At 48.8% G+C, this 27,659-nt stretch overlaps 1 protein-coding gene across 1 annotated transcript; it reads left to right on the top strand.

Moving 5' to 3' along the window:
- The first annotated feature begins 795 nt into the window (after nucleotides 1-795).
- On the top strand, nucleotides 796-27,659 carry VAX2 (ventral anterior homeobox 2). The gene is made up of 3 exons (XM_006066650.3): nucleotides 796-1,105; nucleotides 20,473-20,660; nucleotides 27,003-27,659. Exons 1-3 carry the CDS (start codon nucleotides 868-870, stop codon nucleotides 27,435-27,437), a joined length of 861 nt encoding a protein of 286 aa, XP_006066712.2. The 5' UTR covers nucleotides 796-867; the 3' UTR covers nucleotides 27,438-27,659.

Here is a 27,659-nt window from a genome sequence, read left to right as displayed (position 1 = left end):
CCTTCTGTCCCAGTCTAGGGGTGCGATCCCGCTTCTGAAGGCCTCTGAGCCGCAGGGGCCCCGGGCCTTTGCAGCCTACCTCACTCAACCCTCACTCTCAGCCTCACTCGACCCTCCCGGCTCCTGAACCCGGCTATGGGTCTGCAATCAGTCTTTTCTCCCCGGAGAGTGCAGACCGTCCCCTTGTCCCCTTGCCTCGCTGTCTCGGATTCTTTTACCACACTCTTGGTCTTGCTCCGCCAGGAGCGCCGGGAGGGGCTATGTTCCTGAGTGTGGGTGGAGGTATGAATCTGAGGGGTGGGGGCCACTGAATCCCAGGTCTGAGCCCCCAGCCCCAGCCCCCTACCCCGCCAAGTACTCGAGCAAGGCCAACCTCCTGTTTTCTGCTCGGTCTCGCCGGGGTCGCCTCCTGGAACACTTTGGTTATTGATTCCGCTGAAAGAGCCGGAGTGCGAAGACTGCGCTTCCCAGGGGACGAAGGGAGCGGGGAGGAGAACAGGCTGGCGGTTAGGGGAGGGAGTTGATAAACTTTAGGAGGGATGCAGGGCGTTCCTCGGTACCCTAGGGCCTCCTCGGCCTCCCTCTGCCAGGCTCGGCGTGCGGCTAGACTAGGGGTGGAAGAGGAGGCCCGACGACCCCCCACCCTCAGCGCAGCTCCCTAGCGCCGCTGGGAGTCGGAGAACCCCGACTCCGGCCCAATCAGCAGGGAGGGGTGGGGCGGCCGGGCGGGGGCGGGGCCGGAGAGGGAGGAGTCGGGAGCGGGGAGCTGGGGGCGCGGGGGGCGCGGGGGGCGCGAGGGGCGGGGAGGCGCGGGCTTGGCCAGCCCAGGCTGGCCAGGCGGTGGCGGAGGCGGCGGTGGCGGCCGGCATGGGCGATGGGGGCACCGAGCGCGACCGCGGCCCCGCACGCCGGGAGTCGCAGAGCGGGCGCGGCGGGGACGGCGGCGGAGCAGAAGACTCGAGCGCTGTTGCGGGCGGCCGCAGCCCCAGGGAGATTGCCGGGACCTCCGACTCCAGCCCTGCGGGCTCCAAGGAGAGCAGCGCCGACAGCGACGGGCAGCCGGGGCTCAGCGAGGCAGACCACTGCCGCCGCATCCTGGTGCGAGGTAAGGGGACGGCTCGAAGCCCTGGCCCACTGGACTCCCCTCCCTTCCCTCACCTGGGCCTCCGAGCTCCCTGCAGCCTCCACCTCCCAAGTCCTATATTCATTCAGACGATCGTCGTCCAGTCATTCATTCAGCAAACATTATTTTGAGCGTCCATTGTGTGCTGGACATTGAGCTGAGTGCAGGGGACAAAGCGGCGAGCGGTAAGGAAGAGATCCCCGTTTCACTGCCTTGAGATGCTCAGCTCTCCAGTCTCACCCGGGAGGGTTACCGTGGCGGGGGCCGAGATGCGAGTGCGGGATACGGAGAGCCGAGTCCCCGCCCCGCGACCCTCGCGGCGGGTGCGGCGAAAAGCGTCACGAGCGCTCCGCGGGGTCAAGGCGAGGAGGGACCAGCGCCCGGAACCGCGGGAGGAGAAGGCCCGGCTCCGCTCAGCTGCCGGGCGCCTCCCAGCCCCGCTTCCCGGTCCCGGCCTCGCAGGCGCATGGGCTGCTCCCGGGAGACTGCACCGGAACGCAGAGGGCGGCGTGCGCCACCGTCGCCCGCCGGGGCTTCGCTCTCGCGGTTCCCACTTCCTCGCGGCGCCTGGGCCCAGCCGGCTCTCGGCGCGGCCTTCTCATGGCCTGGCTTCTCGCGTCTCACCGATTCTCCCTCGCCCTTCGCCCTCCTCTCTTCTTTCCCGGCCATTTCCCTCCGCCGAGCTCGCCTTCCCCGCCTTCCCTTCCTGCAAGAATCCGAGTGCCCGGCTCTTCCGGGCTTCCTCGCTGCGAGGCTGCGGCTTCCCCGGCCCCCAAAGCCAGCCTCTCGCCCAGCTCGCCTTTCGCCGGATCCGGGCCTCGCCCAGCGAGATAGGAGAAGAAAGGGGATTCCGAGGTCTTGCCTTAAGCCTGTCCCTAGGCCGCGGCGAAACCCGAGGTCTGTTTCCCCCACCGTCCCAGAGTCCCGGACTGGGAAACCCAGCGGAAAGAGGCCACTCGAGGGTAACAGCTGCCCCCGGTTAATCCCGCTGCCTTTTTCTTGCCCTTTCTTTTTGATCGCTTCTCTTTCGAGCTTGAAGGCCTAGAAAGAAATCAGCCGGAGCTGATTTCCTCGGCCACCGCCTAGGGAAGGGAAAGCAGCACTAGGACCCCCGAGTTTGATCTGGACTGGGCTGTGTGTGAGCTACCCACACACAGACAGAAACATCTTGGCCTGGTCGCTCACAGCTTCCCCACAGCTGCTGAGTCTGAGTGACTCTGGGAATGGGGGCTAAAGGTACAGCATGGAGGCAGCCCAGTGTGAAGTTGCCTGGTGGCCATCCTGGACACAGACTTGGGGACCCTGGTCTTCAGGAAACACAGGAAGCTCCAGGCCAGGTATAGTCACTCAGTGCCGTTCAGGGTCAGGCTCTGGGGGTCAAAGGACAGAGCATGGGAAGGTGGTCCCCAACCAACAGGGATTCCAACAGGTGTGTGGCCCTCTTGGGCACTTGGGATTAAATTAGATCCATTCCATAGACTGTGGGGTGTCCTGTGTACAAGGCGTTAGCAGCCAGTTTGGAGTTCCGTTAAGGAAATCTGCACGACTTCCAGAAACAGAAAAATCAGCTTCCTAAACCCACATTCCCAGGTTAAGGACACGCACCACCTCACACTCCATCTGTGGGTTTTTCATTTCCTTCTGCCTGAACAGTTGTGGTTCTGTGCCCACCTACCATCCCTTCTGCTCTAACTCCAGGCAGATGGAATAGATTTTGTGTCTGCGTGCGATGACAGATAACTCCCAGATGTTGAGTCATAGAAGGTAGGATCACAAATGATGCCCTCCAAGAGCCCACCCACTCCAGGAGCAATCCATGGACCCCCTGCTGGATGCGGGGCAGCTAGTGCACACTGTTATCTGTAGTTTTCCAAATTCATGTGGGCAATACCGCAGCGCTGTTACACTTAGACAACATAATGAAAAGAGAGCACAGAGGAGGTACTTATTCTCTTAAAAGAAATAAAAGGTAAATGCAGGGCCTACATAAATCTCTCTGTCCTTTTCCATTTAATGACAAGGAGGTTATTACAGGCCTCAGATATCAGGGACGTCATTTACCGCTAATCCCTCCTAGCCAGAGTCACCTGCGTCACTCCAGGCCCCACTGGGCCCAGGGCGGAGGCTCTGTCAGATGAAAGGCCCTGCACTGGCGAAAGGAAGTTCGGGGTGCCCTGCTCCCTCGCTGAATGTCCCTCCAGTGTGCTCTAAACAGACAGTACATTTTGCCCTTGACCTCCGAGGATCTATCCTCCCAAAGTACCTGTGGAGGAAACCATAAAATGGGGGAGAGTAGGCAGTTAGTATGCCCATTGTTAAGTTGCTGGCGGGGTGAAGATTCTGAGAAAGAGCCCTTCTTTCTCTGAGTTTTTTTTTCTGCCTCCTTCCCACTCTGCCCTTGCTCCCTTGAGGGCTCCACCCCAAAGTAGCAGACCTGTTGAGGGAGTCCCAAGATGCAGAGGAATAAGAGAAAGGCTTGGTGCTGGAATTACGTGAAGCTGATTTGGAATACAAGTCTTACAGCCCTTTGAACTTGAACTAGTTTCTTTGCCTCTCTGTGACCCAGTTTCCTCATCTGTACGAAGAAAGCATAGCTCTTCCCTTGAGTGCCCGTGCTCAGGGTCAGAGATTTTGTCTATAAAACTCCAAACAAGCAGCGGGATCTCCATAAATATTCTGTGGAATGAGAGGGGTGGGAACTCCAAGGAGACTAAAACTGCTTCAGGCCGTGGGCCTCGTTCCTCAGAGGCCTCCCCCACCGCAACCCCTGGCCCCAAAGGCTGTGTAAAGCATTCAGAGGTGAGCAGCCAAGGGGACGAGGACTGGCTGACGAAAGGTGGCCCAGTGCCACCTTGCAGACCACACAGTACGGCCTTCCCCAATCCCCTTCGAGGAACCCTCGCACAACCAATCACCGAAGTTTCCCTGCCTCTGCAAAATGTGGGTCAGGGAGCCAGGGAGGCCGACCTGCTACATCCCCTGCCTCAAAATGGAGGCCGCTTCATGCCACACAAGGGCACAAGCAAGGCACCGAGATAACAGGGGTGTGCACAACAGGCACACCAGACACTCCACTGAGGACACAGCTAGGCGTCCACAGGGGCCCTAAAGCCACTTCAGCCCCATACCTCTGCATGCACAGCCCGTTGACTAGTGAGGGAAAGGGGTGGGAAACCCTTTTTTTTTGTATTAACATTTGGAAAAGACAAGCCATGGGGAGGAAGCAGGTAGAAAGAGAGCTGCAGCTCCAAGTTCGCTGCAGCCTGAGTGGTACTGCCTTTTCGGTTGAGCCGGGATCCCTGCAATCAAAACAGCGGGGACACGTCTCACCCCAGACTCCCAAACCTCACAATCCATGCTCAAATCTGCACACTCAGACGCACTTAGGTGATTCTCACATGGACCCGGAGTCAATTCAGCAACGCTTCTGGACAGATCCCGGAATGGCCGTCCACCAGCCTCACCCACCCAGCAGATGTTATGAACAATGCCTAGCGCTGGTCCCAGCTCACCCAAAGCGTCCCTCTGATCTGCCAGTCTCAAAACCCCAGTCAGGCCTCCTCAACTCTGCACTGCCACCTAGGCCTGAGTCAGGCAGAGTTCAGAGGTGCCCCCAGTACACTACTGCACCTTGAGACCTGTGACACCCTGGGCCTGACTCAGCACCCCTGCTCTGGTAACAGGCAGACAGGAAAGCTGTGGGAATCCTCGGACTGAGTGAATGACTACCCTCCTCACCCCTGCAGCACCAATACCCACTAGCAGAAATGTTTTTGCCTGGGATCCTGATGGATGTGCCCAGGGCCTCTGGCTGTGGCTGAACAATTCCCTCTGTGGGTGTGAGTTTGGTGCAAGGGGTGATTGAATTTAGCGGCGTCTAGCCCCCTGAGAATTGAGGGCAGTACTGGACCCACGCTGCAGAAATGTATTGGTGGAAATAGCACAATGGCATACATCAGGCAGAGCCGTGGACGCTGCGGACATGTTTGAAAATGCTGGGCAAGGGGCCAAGCCTTTTGGGGGCTTGAGCTAGTAGCAACCCAGGGAACAGACAAACCCCTTCTGCAGCCAGGTCTGGGCTCAGCGTTGACCAGAATCACCTGCTTTCCAGTTGGATTTACAGCAGTCCCTGGACCCAGGATGACTCGACCTGGACCAAGCGTCCTCACCCCCCACCCAAGGCATGGCAGCTCCACGAGGGCACACCTGCCACCCCCCTCCCCCAGATGGGGTGTCTTGGCAATGGAGTCGGTGACTCAGAGTGTTTATTGGAAGGAGCCTCTGGATTGCAAGTTCCTGTGTCTGGGCCCTCTGGGCACCAGACCTTGGGACTGGAGCCTCAACCTAAGTCTGTTAAGAGAAAACCGGGACCATTCCTCCCAGGCAGTGGTTGAAAGCTTTAAATGATTCACGCAGGAGATTGTGCTTTGGGGGTTTTGGTTTTAGTTTTATTTTGGGAGCTTGTGGGGAGTATTAGGTTTCTTTTTTATTTTCCTAGGATTGTTTTCGTTTTATGTTTGTTATGTTTTTCATTTTGCTTTGTTTTTGGCGGAAGGACCCACATTCTCAAGGCCGGTCTGTGGACCCTATCATTTTGGGTCTTTACTTTTTACTTGATATTCATGCTCCCACCCCACCCCCAGACACACACACACACACACACACACACACACACATGCAGAAGCAGACCTGCAGACAAATGCGGTGTCTTGTTGGTGTGTCTTGCGGGCACACTTTCATTTTCTGGGATCTGTGAAGGGCCTTCCGGGGCTCCTCGGGTTCTCAGCTAGTGCTGCCGCCCGGGGTGGTCTCTTGAACTCGGGTGCCTGTGGAGCCGTGGCCAGCATCCCGCGCGCAGCAGACACACGAGCGCGCGTGCGCGCGCCTGAAAGGTCAGAGCTTCTCGGTGGCCCCCGGGTGACCCAGCCGGGCAGGGAGGCTGGGACAGTGGGTGGGTACTGGGATCTGGAGAGGAGGGAGCGGACTGCTGCAGCATGCGTCCCTGGACTTGTTCGGCCGCACCAAATACGTTGAGTCTCCGCACAAACTGCGCACCCCCTGTAGCGAGACAGGGCTTCTAAGGCTCGCGTTGGCTCGACGCCATTTCCTCAATTACCCCGACTCAAGTCTGGGGCCAAAGTAACCAACCCAAGCTCCCTCTCAGTTCGCTCTTTGATTTGTATTTTAAATGGACGGCGAGGTGGAGCACGGTATAGGAAGCATATGAATTTTGTCTTTATTTCCTGTTTGCTTAGTATAAACTAAAGATCGGCCTGACCCTCCTCGGAAAGTGGGTAGCGGGTTCCCGGCAGTTCAGCCCGCGGAGTTGCGTACCCCAGTGTGAAAACCTCTGACAGAGGACGCTGGGGCGAGTGGGCCGACCCAGGATCCCCGGGACCCGGGTGGTCTGCGCGCCTGTTTTGCCCCGCTCCGTCCGCTTGCAGGAGGGGGGAGATTGGAGGGTCTCAGCTAGGGATGCCAAGGTGGCAGTGAAGAGGCGGCGCCAGGACGCAATCTGGCCTACAAAGCCGAAGAGTGGGCGAACCTGGAAAAGCCAGGGCTGCGAGCGCGGCGGGTCAAGGATGGGGCGGGGAGGGGGCGCGACTGTGAGACGCTACTGCCACCCCCAACCCCAGTACAATCCCCTGACCCAACTCACCCACGTTTTCCCATCATCTTGCCCTTCGCTTGCTAGTTGATTGATTCCACAAACATTAACGAGTGCCTACTATGTGCCAGTGAAGTAGGAAATGGCACCCCACTCCAGTATTCTTATCTGAAAAACCCCAGGGACAGAGGAGCCTGCTGGGCCACAGTCCACGGGGCCGCAGAGAGTCGGACACGACTGAGCGATTGAGCAACTACGTGCCAGACCAACATGGTAGGGCTGCTGGCGCTGACAACCAACCGAGAGACCATTTGGAAAGCGGGGACATGCGAGGTTCCTGGCCAGCCGGGGTGGCGGCACGGCCTGAGTGGCGAGGGAGCCACGCAGGCGAATAATTCAAGGAAGGAGGGTACTGGAGCCGGGTCCCCTAGACGCCGCGCAGGGACCACGTAGGACGTAGACACCGCACCCGCCAAACCCTAGCGATCTCTCCAGACGATTCCGTGTGCATACAGTAGGCACTCAGTAAATATCTGCCGAATGAATTAGAGGAAGCAAAACCAACCTCGTAGGAGGCCGCAACGCCCCTCCCGGGGAAGAACGTCTGGGCTGCAGTGACCTCATTCTTTGACGTTACAAAGGCGTTCCTTACATGAAATGGTGATGATGCCAGAGCACAGAATAATTGTGAAAATAGAAAGTTGACGGCGCCCTATTTTTGGAATTTTGTGCAATCGTCAACTTCGGGGGCCACGGAAATATAAAACCCGAAAAAGCTCAAATGTGGTTCTTTTTACTCGTTCTTTGGATCCCCAGGGCCGCGGAGGCAGTCTGGAGGCAGGCAGCGTCTGGACGAGGAGGCCGGGCAAGAGCAGGGCGCGGAGGGCGGTAGTGAGCCTCCCGGTTCTCCGCAGCTGCTTGGGGGAGGTTCCGCTGCAGAGCCAACCAGGGAAATACTAATAACTAGGTAAATCTGCACCCCTTCTCCCCGCCCAATTCACAGGCCCCAATTCCTTGGTTGGAGCTTGAAACAACGGGGTAATTAAAGTTAGGTTTGTTATGTTCTGTTTGCCCCACCGCCCACCGCAGAGCGCTGGCAGCCAGGGCTAGACGGGTGGAAGACACCCAGCGAAGAACGTAAGACCACGCTCACAAAATAGATGGGAACAAAACAGGTAGAGCATTTAAATTCAAAAAGCAGTATGGTGACTTCCCTGGTGGTCCAGTGGTTAATGCAGGGGGGATACGGGTTCCATCCCTGGTGGAGTAGCTAAGATCTCACATGCCTGGTGGCCTGCGAAAAAACAAACCAAAACGTTTACAGAAATATTATTGTAACAAATTCAACATACTTTTAAAATGGTCCACATGGGAAAAAAAATTAAGAAAAAAAAAAAAGGAATACGGTCTCAAGGTTTAAAAAAAGTGGGGGCGGTAGAAACCTCCCGGAAATAGCCACCATTCCTAGTTTCAGGTGTGCTTCAGTAGATTTCTCCCCTCTTATATACACATTACATAAGCTGTCTTGCAACTTACCATTAAAAAAAAAAATTTCAACCCCCCCCCAGGTCATCTTTTCCGCTCAGCCATTTCACACTGTTCCTTTTCTGCTCAGTACTCCTTTGGAGGAGGAAAGCAGATTTTCGTATCCTCTAGAAGGATGTTCCTGTTGTTCTCCTCTGGTACATCGAAGCTTTGTAATTGTGAAAAAGTAAAACCAATCTAAATATCCAACAACGGACTGGTTAAATAAAATTTTATTATAGCTGCATAATTATAGCTGCATAATGCAGTTGTTAAAAATAATGAAGCACTTCTAGATGGAAAGATATTTATTGAATAAATTTTATCAAATGAAAAACAGCAATTTGCAGAAAATCTTACTTTTGTAATATATAACTTACATATTAATTTTTTTCAATTACTGGGGAAAGTTTGAGAGCTTGAGAAATGAACTCCCAATCCCCACGTTTTGAGCCCTTGAGGGTTTCCTAAAGATAAATTCCTAGAAGTGGCATTGCTGCTTCAGGTCAGAGCTGCAGGTGGACAGCCCTCCAGTGTCATAGTAAAGCTGGTCACTGATCTCTCCATTCAGAGCCTGCAGTCTTAATGTACAGTGATGAGATATTGTTATTTTATGATCTTTTCATTAAAAGCTTGATTGAAAACTCATGTGGAAAAAAAGAGTTACACTCTACAAATTTTAAATGTGTTTCCTTTAATTTTAAAACAGTGATTCATTTGATTCAAACATCAAAAAGTTGTTTTAAGTACACATGAGAAATCTCTTTCCCATCCTTCTTCCCCATCCTCCAATTCCTACTGGGCTCAAAAGCAGCCATTACTTACTGCCTTCCAATATGTTATTCCAAATCATGTCTATGCTTCTGTAAGCCAGTACATTATTTTTTTTTCCTTTTGCTTGTTATGCATATGGTGGTATCTATATATATTTTCCTGCACCTTGCTAATTTCACTTACCAATGTATCTTAGGGTATAAAGAACTTCTGTTAGTTTTTTACAAATGCATAGTATTCCATTTCTAGAGACTGGGTAGACCAGAATGTATGTTATACCACCTGTGCCTTAATGGTAGACATTTAGCTTTTCTCTTATCTTCTATTATTATATATAATGCTACATTAAATATGCTTGTTCCTTGGTCATTTCCACATGTGTGGGTCTTACCTGTCAGAGAAGTTCCTGAAAATAGGTTACTGGGTCAAAGAGTGCCTGTGTTTGTAATTTGCAAGATAATGCCCAAGGGTCCTCAATAAGATGGTACCTACTCCCCTTAGCAATGCCTGAAAGTGCTTGTATCCCCAAGTCTTGCTTTCACAGTTCACACTTTTTATCTTGATAGATGTTAAATTGTTCTTTCAGGGGAAGAAAAGTTTAGCAATTTAGACCCCCACCTTTGTCCTCTCCCCATATTAGAGATTATATATCTTACACATCTTTGCTAAGAAGTTCCTCGGTGGCATTTTAATTTTTTTTTTTTTTTGATTATCAGTGAAGTTGAGCATCTTTTCATGTTTATTGGCCAGTTGCACTTCTTCTGCTATCTATTAATTCATTTCATGTGACCATTTTAATTTTCAAATATTCCTTTTCTTATTGATTTGTAGAAATTCTGTATTGTGGACAGTGGCTCATTGCTTTCAATATATGTTGCAATTTGGGGGGTTATAAATTGTCCTTTAATTTTTTTCTGATGTCTTTTGTTTTCTGAACTATAAAATCTCTTTCTAATTACAAAATCAATCCGTGCCATTTTGCTATATCATGTAAAAGTTGCAAGTTCTTCATTTCCCCCACATAATACACTTATACTCCCAAGATGCAATCTCCCAAACTTTCCCTAGACATTGAAAAACATAAATAAGTTATAGATTGCAAGAGTGAGGGTTTTTTTGCAAACTTCTTTTCTTCATTTAATAGATACCTTTCAATCTAGAACTGCCTTATTCTTTTTAACAGTTGCATAATACTATATTATGCAGATACAATAATATTTATTTAACCAGTCCCTTGGTGATGGATATTTAGGATGGTTCTACTTTTTCACAATTACAAACAATGCTTCAATGCTTTGTATCCTAATTTGAACAGATTTATTAAAAAGTCTCACGAGACAATATGAAAAATATGAAAACAAGTGAGACATTTTATTATATTAAGGAATGGTTGTTAATGTTTCTAATTGTGACAGTAGTATTGTGATTGTTTTCTGAAGATACTTATAAAAGGATTTATTAAAAACATTTATAAAAATCTTTCTGGATAAAAATGTTTCTGGATATGGTGACTGGGATTTGCTTAAGATTATAGGGAGATAGAAGAGCTAGGATTGTTACTGAGTTTATAATTGTTGAAGCTGGAGGATAGGCATATCACAATTCATTATACTTTCTCTCTGTCTCTTTTTTCTCTTTTCTCTCTTATTCTGTATGTTTGAAATTTCTTATGATAAAAATTTTAAAATAATAAACATCATTCCACATATATCTGGTATGCATATAATTACAGGGTAAGTTCCTAGAAGTGAAATTTTAAAATCCAAGTATATACACTTAAAATTGTGATTGATATTTCTAAACACCAAAATGTACTAATTTATACTCCTGGAGATTGTGTATAAACATACCATTTCTCCCCCATATCCTCCCAACCCAGGATGTACTTAGGCTTTTAGAGCAAAATTTTTTAAGTGAAAAAAAATCTTGTTTTATTGGTGTTTTTGATTACTAGTCAGGTTAAGTGTATTTTCATATACTTATTTTTCATGTTTATTTCCTCTTCTGTGAATTTTTCATTCATATGCTTAGCCATTTCTCTATTGACTTACTCATTGTTTTTTATAGTTGTAAACTATTTATAGACTACATAAATATATAACATATATGTAACATATGTAAACATACAAATATACACATATTTTAGTATATAGAAAGAAAATGATCCCTTTTTCTGTGACATGTGTTGCAAACATCCCCAGATCTTTTTCATTCTTTTTTCTTCTTTTTCTTTTTTTAACCTTGCTGTGAATTGGGTTTTTTTTTTTTTTTGACTCAAATTTTTTGGGCTTGTATGTTTTAGTTCTCAACTAGGAAGTTCTTCTCCAACCAAAGGTAACAATATTACATATATTACATATGTTATATATATTTAGAATACTCTTAAATTTTTTGTTACAAAAATTCAGTGTATGTTACAATTTTTGAGTTTATAATTTGTCTTTTATTTTTTGTTCTCATGTCTTTTTATTTCTGAAGTATAAAATATTCTTTTAATTATAAAACCAATTCAGGCTGAAATGAAGTGAAAGTTGAAAACTCTTCATTTACCCCACCCAAGGTACTTCACTCCCAAGATATAACCTCCTAGACTTACTTTAGTAATTGAAAACATAAATATGTAAGTTGTATATTACGAAAGTGGGATTTTTCGCACACTGCTAAAAAGTCTGTTTGCGGAGACTGTGACAGTCTTTGCAAAACCAAATAATAAAGAAGTACATGAAGTAAGATGGGGGAACTCTTTGCTTCCTGACCAGCTTCCACTCCACAGAGTAAACAGAAAAGAGGTGTCCATCCTGCCAGGTGTAATTCTGTATAGGTATAAGCACATGCGCACACACACAGTTCGCTTTTACCTTTGGTTCTTTGTAACACTGGGCTTGTACACACGAACGTGTTTTCACGGAGCAGTATATGATGGACACCCATTCAGGTCAGTATATGAAGACGCACCTCACTCTTGTTCATGCCTACATAACAGCCAAAGGCATGCCTCTACTGTGGCTTCCTCAGCAGCGTTGCTATTGATAAACACTCAGCTTTTCCTCTCTCCCACCCCTTCTTACAAACTGCTACAAACAGTGGCTCTTTATGAAATACATAATATTTCTCTGGCACAGAAACCTCTGTAAATTTTCTGAAACAAAAGAACTATACATTTTTAAATTTAGCTAGGCATTGTGAAATTGTCCTTCAAGAAAAACTTTTCCTCTATTAACCTGTATTCTCACCAATGGAGCTTGAGAAAACCTATTTTCGTTCACCTTTGCCAGTACAATTTTCCCAGTCTGATAAAGTATCTGAAAAAAAATTTATCTCTTTTCTATTCTAACTTTCATTTTCTCTAAGTCCCTCTGAGCGTATTTTTCCATATTTATTAGCCACTAGGATTTCTTCTTCTCTTAGTAACCCTTTCATATAATTTGTTCAGTTTCCTACTGGACTGCTTGACTTTATTCGTTAGACCATAAAGGCTGTGTGTGAACTAGACATTAGGCTGTTTTGCATGTATTATTAATATTCTCCCAATCTGTTACTTTTGTTTTAACTGTCTCTCATCCTGCCGCAGTTTCTTTCTCTAGGTACTCAAATCTGTTATTTATTTTTTAAAACTCGTCAGTGTTTTTATTCCACTTTCAGAGATTTATTTATTAAATCTAAAGTTTTAATCCATCTTGTGTATATTTTTGCATGCAGTGTGAGATAAATGACTTTATTCCAGATGATGCACTAACTGTCCAAAAGCCAGGTCTTGAGTAATCTCGTCTTTCCTCCAGCTGATCTGAAATTTCATCTTGATGATAATCACAGTTCCTCATATAGGCGTGGATTCGCTTCATAACTCGCGTGCCAGCTTCACCAGTTTAGTTGCTGCAGATTTGTAATCTATGTGGCAGTGACAGTAACGCAAGAATTCTCTCCTTATTCTTGCACGTTTTTTCTCAACTCTTCTTCCATTTCAATGTTTCCAGTAAACTGGAGAATGAGGTTTTTTTATAAGGAATTTTCATAGTGATTAGATTTCATTTGTAGATTAAGGCAGAACGGATATTTTTACATTTAAAAATCAGTGTGTTAACAGCTTATCATGTAAAGGAACTACCTGGGTGCTACCTGGATGAAGTCTGGTAGGACTTTGAGGGGGTTTACTGGGAGAGGTAGTAGGAGAGGGTCATTTTTGGTGCTGGAGGTCAAGAGCATTCGCTATCTGTAATCAGGCAGGAGTCACCACCTCTCCCATGGCAAAGGATCTTTGGGTGGAATTCACTCTCCCTGGTACCCCTGAGGCTCACCCCTCTTTGAGGAGACCTGAAGGACAGCAAAACTCAGCCTTCATTCTGCTTAGACTTATGCATTTCACTCTAACAAGACCCTACCCACCTAGAGACTCTGGAATTAAGCTGTCCCTCCTTCCTGGTGCACCCCCCCCCGCCCCGCCCAACACACACACACAACTCCACCTAGGAAAGCAACAATCCAGGGAAGAGGGCTCTGTCAGTAGGAGGGACTAGATTTTGCTGCACTGCTGCTGCTGCTGCTAAGTCGCTTCAGTCGTGTCCGACTCTGTGCGACCCCATAGACAGAAGCCCACCAGGCTCCCCTGTCCCTGGGATTCTCCAGGCAAGAACACATAAGTGGGTTGCCATTTCCTTCTCCAATGCATGAAAGTGAAAAGTGAAAGGGAAGTCGCTCAGTCGTGTCCGACTCTTAGCGACCCCATGGACTGCAGCCTACCAGGCTCCTCCATCCATGGGATTTTCCAAGCAAGAGTACTGGAGTGGGGTGCCATTGCCTTCTCCGAGATTTTGCTGCACAGACAACCTCAAATCTCAGAGGTTTAACAAAGAAATACATTTCTAAGTCACTTGATAAGTCCATCACAAGTGGTCAGGGGCTTGTCTTGGTACTCAGAAACCCAGGCTGATGAAGCTCCAGCTTGGCTTCTGCCTCTGTGATCATCCCAGTAGAGAGAAGGGGAGGTGGGAAATCAAGACCTGGCTTTTGACATGTTCCCTGAAAGTGACTGCATCCCTTCCTCTTGACTAAAACAAATCGTGTGGCCGTATCTGATTTCAAAGGGCAGAAAATGAATGCAATCCTACTGTGTGCTTGGAAAGAACTGGAAATACTGGCGAGCAGCATCCTTGGTTTATCCATTAGCTTGACTTTGATGAGCGGTCTCCTCTGCTGGTCCTAGCTAAAACAGCAAGCACAGAAACACTGACTGTTGGATGTTAGCTATTTGGAGAAGGTCGGAAACATCCCGTTGTTTTATTTTCTTCACAGTACTTATCATTACGTTACGTATTAGATTTTTTGGTTTGGTTTATCTGCACTGGGTCCTCCTTGGGGTATGTGGGCTTCTGTAGTTGCAGTACTCAGGCTTAGTTGCTATACGGCACATGAGGTCTTAGTTCCCCGACCAGGGGTCCAACCCACATCCCCTGCACAGGAAGGCAGGATTCTTAGCCACCGGACCACCAGGGAAGTCTCTACATATTCATTTTTTAATTTATTATCTGTCTCTCTCCCCAGTACAAGGTCTACAGGAACAGGGACCTTGTCAAATTTGCTCATTTCTATATCCTCAAACACAAGAATACTATTTGGCACATAGTAGGCATTTATTACAGCTTTCCTGGTGATTCAGACAGTAAATAATCTATCTGCAATGCAAGAGACCCAGGTTTAATCCCTGGGTCAGGAAGATCCCTGGAGAAGGGAATGGCAACCCACTCCAGTATTCTTACCTGGAGAATCCCACGGACAGAGGAGCCTGGCAGCCTACAGTCCATGAGGTTGCAGAGTCAGACCAACTGAGCAACTAACATTTTTTACATTTATGTTGAGTGGTTGAATATACATAGTTTTATTTACAGAAATGGGATAGTACTACTTACTTTCTTTCACTTAATATCAGTTTATATGGATACTGTCTCATTCTTTTAGCTACATGGTATTTTATAAAATATGAATGGCATGAATGTATCATAATTTGTTCATTGTATCCCTTACGGGGAACACTCAGGATGCTTTCAAATTTTCAACATTTTGAACAATGCTGCAGCAAACATCCTGATGTATACCTTGGAGCACATGAATCTATGCTTAAAATAAAATTTCTGGGGCAATAGTTATGTGCTTCTATAAACTTGACAATTGCAGCCTTGAAAGATTGTGACAATTTATGGTCCTACCAGCAGTTAGTGGGAGTGTAGAATCACCAACAGCGCATCTTTGCTTTATTAATCTTCTATTAATGTCTCTCCGATCTTACGGGAGATAAAAAATTATCCATTGTTGCTTGGACTTGCATTATCCTGATTACTGTGAAGCTGTGTTCATCTTTTCACATATTTATTGGCCATTTGGATATCTTTTCTGTGAATAGCTCACAAAAATTACTTGATCATTTTTTCTATTAGACTATTGCCCTTTTAAAAATAATTACTCTTAATTGTATTTTATATATTCTGAATTTTATTTCTTTGCCTTTTAAAAAAGATTTTCAATTGTGTATTTTGTATTTTATCTTGGTTTTGATGCTTTTGTCGTATAAAGGCTTTAGATTTAATATAGTTGAATAATATCCTTTGTTTTTCCTTTACATTCCAAGTTTGCATCTTGCTTGGAAAACTCTTCCCAAGCTTAGGATTAAAAATTTGCTTTTTATATTTTCTTGTAATGCCTTCATCATTTTGTAGTCTACAATTTGCTCTCTTTTCCATTTGAAACATTGTTTTTTATGGTGTGAGACATGAATTTAACCTAATTTTATTCCAAATGGATAATTTATGGTCCTCAATCTACTTAACTGCATTGAGAGACTAGACATATAGAACGTTCCCTTTATCATAAACTGTCACTCTGTACACATGGCTCTAGTTGTATACTCCTTATTTCATTTTTTCCCAATATTCAGTAATTTGAATCCCACCATTACCATTTCTATTATATGCATGTTTCATTTATTTATTTAATATTTTAGCAAACAACAACAACAAAACATGCCAAGAGGTTAGAATGATGTTTTGTCACAGAAACTGACAAATCTGTTTTTGGAAAGAATATTTTATATTTTCAAATGCAATGTCTACTTTTGGCTTCATGCTAAGTATGTAAAATCATAGATTTAAATTTGTTCTAATAAACAGTAAAATAACTGCATAACTTTTGAAATGACCAAGATTTATTTATGTATCATTCTAAATCATCTTACAAACTATGAGTGAAATGCAGAGGCACTTGAGCTGCTATTGTATTCTTTTCACAAACAGATTTGTCAGTTTCTGTGACGAAACATCATTCTAACCTCTGGGCATGTTTTGTTGTTGTTGTTAATGTCTTATTTTGAAATAGTAAGAGAATCTCAAGAAGTTGCAAAAATGGTAGAAAAGCCCTATGTATCTGCAACCTAGCTTCTCACAATGGTGACATCTTATTTGACTATAATACATTATCAACATCCAGAAATTGACATTAATTCAATATAATTAACCAGGTTCATGACCTTCCTCAGATTTCACCCATTTTTTGCATACACTTTTTTCTTTATATATAGTACTGTGATGTTTTATTACACTTACAGATCCATATAACCACCACGGCAGTCAAGATGCAGAACTGTTTTGACGCCACCAAGAAACATCATCCTTTGTAGTCACAGTCTCCCTTGCCTAACCCTGGCAGCACATCTGTTAGCCACCTCTACAGCTTTGTCATTTTGATAATGTAATATGAATGGAATCATACCGTACATAATCTGAAGCACTGCCTTGGGTTTTTTCACTCAGTGTAATTTAATTGAAGATGTATCCAAATTGTTGTGTCTGTCTATAGGCATTGTTGTACCACGGTTTGTTTATCCATTCACCCATTGAGGAACATCTGGATTGTTGCCATTTGGGAGCTCTTACAAATAAAGCTGCTGTGAATATCCCCCTGTAGGTTTGATGTGAACCTAACATTTCATCTCTCTGAATTAAATGCCCAGGAATGAGATTACAGGGTTCCATGGTTAATATAGGTTTACCCTTTTAGGAAACTTTCCTAAAAGTCAGTTTCCAGAGTGGCTGCATCATGTTCCATTCCCAGTGGCGATGAACGCGGCATCTAGTTTCTTCGCATCCTCACCAGCCTTTGGCACTCTCACTCTTTCATTTTCACTCCTTTAATCATTTTTCTCCTGGTTTTCATTTGTTTTCTCCTGATGGTGAGTGGTGTTGAACCTCTCTTCATGTGCTCATTTGTACGGCCCTTTGGGCTTCCCTGGTGGCTCAGAAGGTAAAGAATCTGTCCACAATGTGGGAGACCTGGGTTTGATCCCTGGGTTAGGAAGATCCTCTGGAGAAGGAAACTGCTACCCACTCCCGTATGTGGCCTGGAGAATTCCATGGACAGAGGAGCCTGGCGGACTACAGTCCAAGGGGTCTCAAAGAGTCGGACACAACTGAGCGACTTTCACTTTGGGGATATCTGGGGACAAGTCTAAGGTCCTTATTCCATGCTGCTGCCTGTCCTGGCCCTGTGGAGGAGGGATACCCTCGGCTGCTCCCTGAGGCAGGAATGCCCCTTTTAGCTCCCCTACAAGGAGGAAAGGAGGGGAAGGGCTGCATGGTTTGACATCACTGGTCAGGAGCAAGCTCAGGGCTTCAGGTGGGCTCCAAGAGGCTCACCCGGAAGAGGATGTGAAGCTTCCAGCACCATATATGACATCCATACCCCTTTCTCCTCTTCACACCCCCCAAGATACTTTTAATAAAAATCAGTGCCTTTGGAGATGGGTTCATTGGGTGTTGTGAGGAAAGTTCTGAGCCTGATTTCACAATTGGAAACACTAGAACCTGAGCAAAGGGAACCCAGTCACAATGGGGTCACAAACATTAACCCACCATTTTGAAATGTAGAAAGGATTGGAGGGGGGAAGCTTGAGTTGTCCCAAAAAGCCAGATTCTACCAACCCGCCGAGAGCAAGCCTCTCATCCCTGTGCTGTGTCCTGCCCAGTGCCCTGGAAAGGCCAGCCCAGTGCTGGGGGAGGACAGCCTCTGGGCCATGACTGCATCCCCAGGCTCACCTTCTCCCTGATGGTTGACTGAGAACACGAAGGTGTTTGAACCTCTGAGATGGGGAGTATGACCTGTGAGCTGAGCCAGGAGCCTATGAAGAGCCAAAGTGCACCCCAGAGTGGGACTGCCCTGTGTGATCCAGTGCATAAAAATTCACCCAGCAATGAAGGAGACTCAGGTTCAGTCCCTGGTCGGGGAACTAAGATCCCGCACACCACAGCTAAGACCCAATGCAACCAAATAAATAAAGTACATCCTGGAGGAGGGAACATTAACTGGCCCTAGTAGGAGGTAGGCAGAACCAGTCTCATAAAATATACTACAGGACTTGGAGGGGGAGATCTCAGGTTCACCCTTTAGAACAGGGATTCTAAAACTAGGTTCTGCAGTCTTATGGCTCACAAGGAGCCTCTTGACAGCACCTGCCAAATGCAATTCCTTTCCTACATCTTCCAGGGCAATGATGAGCCAGTGAGAAGATTCCATTTTCTACCCATGACGTCTATAACCTATCTCTTCACTATAGCCTATTAATTGAATCACTAAGAATTACTAAAAGAGGGTATTCATCAAGTAAAATGAAGGTGTTTCTAGAGTTTTTTAAACACTGTCAGTATGATCTTGGGTAGATACTTAGAACGTGTACCTCCATTTCCCCATCTCTAAAATGGGGATAATCACAATTCCAACTTCACTGAGACATGGGGAAGCTTTAAGCACTTAAAACGGTGCCTGGCCCAGAGCATGCATTGCAGAGGCGTCAGCTATTACTATGAGTGGCCAAGGCTGCTAAAGCTTCTGACCACATTGCAAACTCTCACTGTGCACGCCCTCTGGAGAGGGGTGGAGTTCCTACAACCCTGTTACCTGTGCCTGATCTTCCTTCGTAATGGCAAATTACTGTTAGTTTAGCTTTATTATTATCAACTGCATGTGTTGGGGGAGGTTTGGTAAATCCCAGGTGGCACAGTGGTAAAAAAAAATCCGCCTGCCAAGGCAGGAAACACAGGAGATGCGGGTTGGATCCCTGGGTTGGGAAGATCTCCTGGAGTAGGAAATGACACCCAACTCGGTTGTTCTTTCCTGGAGAATCCCATGGACAGAGGAATCTGGTGGGCTTTGGTCCACGTGGTCGCAAAGAGTCGGACATGAGCACACACGTGGAATTTGATGGTGCATATTTCCATACTCTAATTTTTGACATAAACTTTTCTAATAACTAGACTTGAAGCCATCAGTGTGTGTGATTCAAACATGGATCATCTTTGCCCCTGTACTCAGACTGATATATATATATTTATAATCCGCCCTCCAACCTCCAGGAAATTTTGCTTTAGCTGAGTTTCTTTAAGTGGAACTATCTGGCAAATGTTAGCTGCACGTTTTTCAACCTCTCTTAAATAGGCTTCAAAATATTGGAGATGCCATGCATGGATGACATTGGTCCAGGGACCAGGATGGTGGCCCTGCTGTTCAGGACTCAGCACACAGGGAGTGGCAGAAATTCCCCCTCCGGAAGGCACCCCAGCAGCTTGATGTGGTGGCAGTGGTCCTCGGCTCCTCCTGGGGATCACAGCTCCACCCCACAACAGCGAGCCTCTTCAGGGACCCCAGGAGAGTCCGTGGATAGAGAGAGCACCCATCCATACCACACACACACACACACAGGGCTTAAGACCTGGCTCTGGACATCTCCTCCAGTAAGCCTTATCTGATTGATCATATCCAATTCTAAACCATCCTTTCCTCTGCTCTTGAGGACTTGGTATTTTCTCTTTACATTTGTTTCTTATTCTGCCGAGGAAGAGAACCCTGGCTGAGACACAGTGAGTCCCTTCTGCCCAGGCTGGATAATAAACCTGACATTTGTACTGAGGCCCATTCACATACATATACCCATTAGATACAACGTACTGCATTGGGTGATTGAGGAGGCGAGCCCCAGAGAGGGTAAGCAACTTGTCAGAGGTCACACAGCCAGGCCCAGAACGGAGGAGCTTCCCATCTGATCATGCTACCTTTTTTTAAATTTATTTATTTGTTGTATTTTGGCTGCACTGGGTCTTCGTTGCTATGTGCAGGAGGCTGCTCTCTAGTTGCAATGCTCAGGCTGTCATTGTGATGGCTTCTTGTGCTGTGGGCACAAGCTCTAGGGTGCCCAGGCTTCAGTAGCTGTGGCCCACAGGCTTAGTTGCTCTGAGGCATATGGAATCTTTGTGAACCAGGGATCAAACCTGTGTCCCCTACATTGGCAGGCAGATTCTTAACCACTGGACCACCAGGGAAGTCCCACACAGCCTCTAATTAAGATGTTCATTGGTGGGTTACATCCTTAACTAGTGAACTAATTTGCCTCCTTTCATGACCCCTGCAGATGCCAAAGGAACCATCCGAGAAATTGTCCTGCCCAAGGGCCTGGACCTGGACCGGCCCAAACGGACCCGCACATCCTTCACGGCCGAGCAGCTCTACCGCCTGGAGATGGAGTTCCAGCGCTGCCAGTACGTGGTGGGCCGTGAGCGCACTGAGCTGGCCCGCCAGCTGAACCTCTCCGAGACCCAGGTAAAAGGGCAGGGCCAGCTTGCTCCACCGCTACCCTGGCAGTCCAGGAGCGCCCTGGGGTATGAGGCCCATGGGCTGCTGCCCGGAAACCCAGCTTTGGAGTTCAGACATCTATTAGGGAAAGGTTTAAAGTTACTGGTAAACCAGAGCAAATAAACACAGTGCTGACCAGAGAAAGTTGGCATTTGCCAGTGGGGGTAGGGTAGTGGGGCACTTCTGGATCCATCAGGCCCTTTGGATGGAATTTAGGGAAAGGCCAGAGAGATAGGAGAGAGAGACATTCAAGATGCAGGGAGTGGCTTAAGGGGGTGTTTGCCGGTGCAGGAGGGAGCCTGCAGAAAGGCATGGGGCAGGGCTGGCTTGCTGGGAGCACAGGTTCAGGAAAGAGATGAGGCATTACAAAGGGGGGTTGGGGACCTCTTGTTTCCACATTCTGGGCCTTTTCCCATCCTCCCTTCATCCCAGTGAGCCCTAGAATCTCCTGTTGGAGAGAAAAGGTCTGAACTCCCCCTTCACCCAGGTAGGGCTTAGCACTTAGCAGTGGTCTGCCCAACCCAAAGGAAAGACTTTTGTAAACTGAGCACCTAGTCTGTGTGAATGGAGGCATTTCAGACTGGTGGTGGCGGTTGTTCAGTCACTCAGTTGTGTCTGACTCCTTGTGACCCCATGCGCTACAGCATGCCAGGCTTCCCTGTCCTCCGCTGCCTCCCAGAGTTTGCTCAGACTCACGTCCATCGAGTCGGCGATGCTCTTTAACCATCTCATCTTCTGTCACCCCCTTCTCCTGCCCTCAGTCTTCCCCAGCATCAGGGTCTTTTCCAGTGAGTCGACTCTTTGCATCAGGTGGCCAAAGTATTGGAGTGGTATTATTCAAAGTAATGGATCTAAATAATAATGATAGTGGTAGTGGGAAGTTCCCTGGGGGTCAGTGGTTCGGACTCCACACTTTCATTGCCGTGACCTGGGTTCAATCCCTGGTCTGGGAATTAAAATCCTGTAAGGGTGTGCAGTGCAGTGTGGTGGTACAGAAAAGTGGCAGTAATAATAATAATACTTCCCCAGTACTTATTGTGCCAAGGCACTGTTCCAAGTTAGTTATGTTAGTTTGCTAACCCCTACAACCCTGTGATTGTAGCAACCAGGAATATCCCATTTTACCCAGGAGAGGTTATTATGCCCAAGGTCATACAACGAATAAGTTCCAGAACTAGGATTAGGACAAGCAATCTGGCCCCTTTATGCTGCCTGTATACTGGGCAACCATGCTGGAGCTTGTCAAAAAAAGACTCAGAGACTCTAAGTCTAGCTACAGGTAAAGAGCTTGAAGTACCAATAAATGTATCAAAAGGGCCAAACCAGGGCACACGAAGGGAAGAGGAGAGGAAAGAGAGAAGGAAGCAGATGGGTCTGGGGAGGATGGGGGAGGCTCTCCTCACACCGCCCGCTGCCGCCCTGGCCTTGGCACCCCCACCCCACCCGGCAGTGAGGTCAGGACTGCGGCTGTGAGGGCTGCTGTCTTGCAAGCCGCCCCTGTAGAGTCCCAAACAGCCCAGCAGGTGGCCTGGGGCGGCTGGGCCCTCCCTCCAGCTGAGCTCAGCTGGGCTGGACAGCCAGGCTTTGTCCAGGAGGCCTGCAGTGGCCAGGCGAGACAGAGCTCGTAGAGGGAGTCAGGAGACCCCCCAGACCAGGGTCTGAGTTGTAGGCATGGGGTCCTCCTCCTGTTTGGCCTAATTTCCCTTTGCCTCATGTAGTTTACCCCCCAACATCCTCCTCTGAAACTTTCTTCGCAAGGGCACCTCAGATGCCCAGGCCAGCAACTCCTCCTCAGTCCTCATCCTTCCCTGCCCTGCCAGTACAAGCCACCTTTATCTGTTCTTTAAAGTCAAAGCCAAGTCCCTTCTCTTCCGGGAAGCCTTCCTCAGGCTTCTTTACGTCACTGCAAGACCTGTTCCACATGGCTTGACCTGTAAAGTGTGGTGTGTGTGTGTGTGTGTGTGTGTGTGTGGTGTGGTGTGGTGTGGTGGGCACCTACCTGTATTCATTTCCCCAAAACAAGAATGTATTTGAAGGGCACATCTGCTCCTCAGGCCTCCCTGGGGAGCCCAGCACACAAGTGGGCACACCGTGGACCCGCAAAGAACCCTCAACCAGCTGATTGTCCTCACCAGCCTCCTGCCTCTTCCCCTGGTCCTCGAGTTCGGCCGACAATGTACAGTATTACTAACACTGAGAGTTTCCTGTGTGCCAGGCATTGTTCTAAGTGCTCGATGTGTTCTAACTCGTTTAGTCCTCACCACCAGCTCGTAGAACAGGTGTGAGGTTTTTCTTCTGACACCACTTCTGACACTATGTGGTATGTTCCCACGCCGACAGCAGTCAGTTCTCCAATACCAGCTGGGTGTCCGACAATACAACTCAATTCAGGTCTGACTTTAACTCCTGGAGGTAACACCCACGCTATAGGTTATGACCAGCTATACAAAGCGGGTTCCCACACCCTCTCCTTAGATTTGATAAATTGCTAGAATGACTCACAGAACTCAGGAAAACTCTTTACACTCTATTTACTTCTACAAATGTATTTATTACAAAGGATGCATGCATATATGCTGTGCTAGGTCATCTCCGACTCTCTGTGACCACTTTGGACTGGAGCCCAACAGGCTCTTCTGTCCATTGGGATTTTTCAGGCAAGAGTACTAGAGTGGATTGCCATTTCCTGCTCCATGGGAAGAACCCACATCTCTTGCATCTCCTGCATTGGCTAGGTGGATTCTTTACCCACTGAGCCATCAGGAAAACCCCATCATAAAGGATACAACTCAGAAATAGGCGTACAGAAGAGATGTGTAGAACCAGGTATAGAGGGGAGAGTACATGGAGGAAACGTCATTGTTCAAGAGTCTTTACGACCCAGTCTCCAGCCTCACTGTGCTTTCTGGAGGGAAGGGAATGAAAGTTCCAACCCTCTGATTACAGGTCTTGTCTTTCTGTGACCAACCCCCATTCTAAAACGAGGGGTCCACCCTGAGTCACCTCATTAGCATAAACTCAGGTGCGCTCAGAGAGGGCTGGTTATGAACCTCAAAAAGCTCTGGACCAAGAACCAGGGACAAAAACTAAGTGTACTTTTTTTTTAGTACAACAGAATGGCTCTTTATTATTTTTATATTAAAGAGAAGGAAATGGAGGCACACAGAAATTAAATTACATGCTCAAAATGTAAAGCAGGCACATTCATTAATTCATCTAATTTTAATAAAAAGTTAGCTTTCAGGACTTCCCTGGTGGTCCAATTGTTAAGACTCCAGGCTTCCAGTATAGGGGGCGTGAGTTTGATCCTTGCTCAGGGAACTAAGTTCCCATAGGCCACACGACGCAGTCAAAACACTAAAAAAAAAAAAAAAAAAAAAGATGAATTTATGAGTAATATTATTCCCATTTCAGAAAGTTGAACTCAGAGAGACTAATTAACTTGCCAGGTTTACATGGCTGGAATTCTTAGCATGTTCTCCCATGCATGTGTGTGCGTGCTCAGTCACTCAGCCATTTCCAACTGTTTGTGCCCCCATGGACTGTAGCCCGCCAGGTTCCTCTGCCCATGGGATTTTCCTGGCAAGAATACTGGAGCAGGTTGCCACTTCCTCCTCCAGGGGATCTTCCCAACCAGGCCTCAAAGCCGAGTCTCCTAGGTCTCTTGCATTGGCAGGTGGATACTTTTGGGCAAATATATCACTGCCTGCCTGCTGCGTACCAGGTGCTGTTCTAGGCAGGCCCTCCCCTCCCTGTTACACCCAGGACAGGTTAGGACAGGAGCCCCTGTCCAAGCTCCCCGTGGTGGGTGGCGCCCCATTGCTGCCGCTCCCTTCATGCCTACTTGACCTGTGTTTGCGGGGAGTGGTCAATCTCTCTCCTGCTGCATCTTCAGGGTCCAGAGGGAAGGAACCATGGCCTCTGAGTCTGTCCCCCCTCTCCAGGTCAGAGGTAGGAACAGGGAAGGTGAGCAGTACACCTCACATGAGTGTGGGCCCCAGGGATTTCGTGTTTGATCTCTGCCACAACCCAGGTATTTTTGTCCTTATCTTAAAGATGAGAACTGAAACTCAAGGGTCCCTGGTGGTGGTGCCTGGCTGAGAACCCAGAAGACTTCCCAGCAGGGGAAAGGATTATAGTGACACACAGGGCCACGTCCCCAAGGATCTGGCAGGACCTCTTCCTAGAGCAGTCAAATTCCAGCATGACCAACAGTCACATCCTTCAGCCAGACTTGGCCGAGGCGTCCGACTTCCTTGACTGCCCTTCATTGATATCAGCTTCAAATGTCACGTCTTTAGAGGGGCCATGTTTGCCACCCCACTGATAACACACTGCCTCCCCGCCTCTCCTCTCCTTATGGTGCCCCCTTTCTCTCCATCCGAGTGCCCAAAGTGCCAATCCACAGCTGTTGTCTGTGCATACCAAGTTAATACAGAAATGGAGCATACGTGTTTAGAAATATACAGAGCAGTTTTTCTAATGACTCACTTTAATTGTATTTTATGAAAGTATTGGTCCACAACAGATTGGAAACATTAAAAAGTGACTCCGCACCACGAATCATTTGAGAGATGCTGCTCAAAGCACTTACTGCCACCGACAGCCACACCTGTTTGCTTGTATTTGTTGTTTATCATCTGTCTCCCCCTCGACCCTGCCCACCCTACACAGCAAGGATCCTGCAGCCTAGAACAGTGCCTGGCACATGTGCTGTGCGCGCTGAGTAGCTTCAGTCGTGTCCGACTCTTTGCAACCCCATGGACCGTAGTCCACCAGGCTTCTGTGTCCATGGAATTCTCCAGGCAAGAATACTGGAGTGGGTTGCTATGCCCTCCTCCAGGGACTCTTTCCAACCCAGGGATTGGATGCTCAGTCCACATCTGCTGAATGCATGAGCGAGTGAGTGAGTGAATGCAGGAATCAACCTCAGGTAGATCCCCTAGCTCCCTGGTCACTTTGGTTTATCGAAAAGCAATCCGATCCTGTTGAAAACACCCAACTCATATGTATTTCAGATCTTTTCTTCTCCCCACCCTCCTCCACTCAGAGCAGGCATGACGCACTGCTGGAGGGACGTGCAGGGGAAGAGCCCTCTAGAAAGCCTCTAGAAAGGAGAGGGGAGTGTGCTACCCCTCCCCCACCGGGGCCAGGAGGGCAGGGAGGGTGGCAGCTTCAGGCCTGAGGAGCCTCAGGGCCAGAGGCCTTGGCTGGAGGGTCGGTTGCTCTCACAGGGGCCTGGTAGGCATCGTCCCAAGCAGCCTCGGCTCTGCCCTAATCCTGTGCCGGGCCAGCCTCCTGGCCCTGCTCCTCTCCCGCCACCTATCCTTCAAGTTGCAGCATCCCGTCTGTCCTCCCAGGCTGGAGGACACCAGCGGGTCTCTCCATGCCTCTCCTTCCCAGCCCCCCATTCCATGGTCCCCTGCTGGCACATTGCCCAGCCAACTGCCAGCCTTCCAGAACCTCCCAGCCAGGAGCAAGGGAGCCTCTCTGCTCCTGGGGACATGGATCTGGGTGCTCCCCAGGCTTGCCAACTGGGGAGCAACTGTCGGTCCCTCCTCCTCAGGACTCCCAACCTGCCTCCTTGGGGGAGCACCCTGTCCTTCCCCAGAGAGGAGAGAAAATCCCATCACCATGAGGGGCCCGCAGAACTGACCACTGAGCTCGCCTGCCCCCCAGCCTTCCTTTCCTTCTGCAGATGAGGAGGGGGTTGGAGTGCTACGTGCCAGGCGCCTGGTGCTGGCAGAGGGCAAGTTCTCCTCCTCTCATTAGCCTTGAGAAAGGTCTCTGCTCTTTGGTGGCTCCATTTAGGATGTGGGGTACTTGGCACTGCTCTGTCCTCAGTTTGGGGAGTGTGGCCACTGGAAGTGTCCCTCACCATCCTGACATGTCCTCTTATACTCGGTGTTATGTTGAGAGGTGCTTATAGGTGATGGGGTGGGAGGGGCTGCCGGGATGGCCAGATGGGCTAGGGAGCTCCCTTCAGAGGTGGGCTAGGGGTGGGGGGCAGGTGAGACAGGAGGAAGTGGGGGTGGCTAAGACTGAAAGGCATGTGGGCCAAGAGGCGAACCTCACCTGTGCCCTCCCTCCATCCAGGGGTCAGGGTGGCTAGCTGTGGAGGGGTGCCCGTGATTTTGGGGGCCAGGGTCTCTTGTTCCCTAGCCAGGCTGATGGCGGGCAGATCCTGACGACAACCTGACTGCTCTTCTTCCCTCTCTCACTGCACCCCTGCTCCCCCCACTCCCTGTCCCCACTTTGCTCACCTGTCCCCCTCCCTCGCGGACTCCCCTCACCTCACTCTGCCCCAAGGTGAAGGTCTGGTTCCAGAACCGCCGCACCAAGCAGAAGAAAGACCAGAGCAGAGACCTGGAGAAGCGGGCATCCTCCTCGGTGTCCAAGGCCTTCGCCACCTCCAACATCCTGCGGCTGCTGGAGCACGGCCGGCTGCTGTCCGTGCCCAGGGCCCCCAGCCTCCTGGCGCTGACCCCCGGCCCACCGGGCCTACCTGCCGGCCACAGGGGCACCTCCTTGGGTGACCCCAGGAACTCCTCCACACACCTCAACCCGCTGACCTCGGCATCACCCCCACTGCCGCCCCCTCCGCCGGCGCTCTGCTTTTCCACCGCCCCGCTCCTGGACCTGCCTGCTGGCTACGAACTGGGCTCCTCGGCCTTCGAGCCCTATAGCCGGCTGGATCGGAGAGTGGGCAGCCCCGGCGGCGGTAGCAAGAAGGCCAGCGCTTAAGTCTCCGTCCCCTGCGTGACACTGAGTCCCCAAGCACAGCACCGCCCCTGCCTCCTGGGCCCAGAGACAGAAGGGGCAGCCACACGCCCTGCCCCATCCCCCCCCCAGCTCAGAGACTCTCCAGTGGACAGCGTTGGTCCCGCAGCTTGTGTGTGTGTGAGTGCAGTGTGTGTGTGTGTGCCTCTCACTGAAATAAAAGGAAAACGATGACAAGAAGGGAAA

The sequence above is a fragment of the Bubalus bubalis genome, chromosome 12 (assembly GCF_019923935.1).
Source record: "Bubalus bubalis isolate 160015118507 breed Murrah chromosome 12, NDDB_SH_1, whole genome shotgun sequence".
Classification (NCBI taxonomy): domain Eukaryota; kingdom Metazoa; phylum Chordata; class Mammalia; order Artiodactyla; family Bovidae; genus Bubalus; species Bubalus bubalis.
The sequence above is the reverse complement of the archived record's forward strand: the minus strand, read 5'-3'. Positions and strand labels throughout refer to the sequence as shown.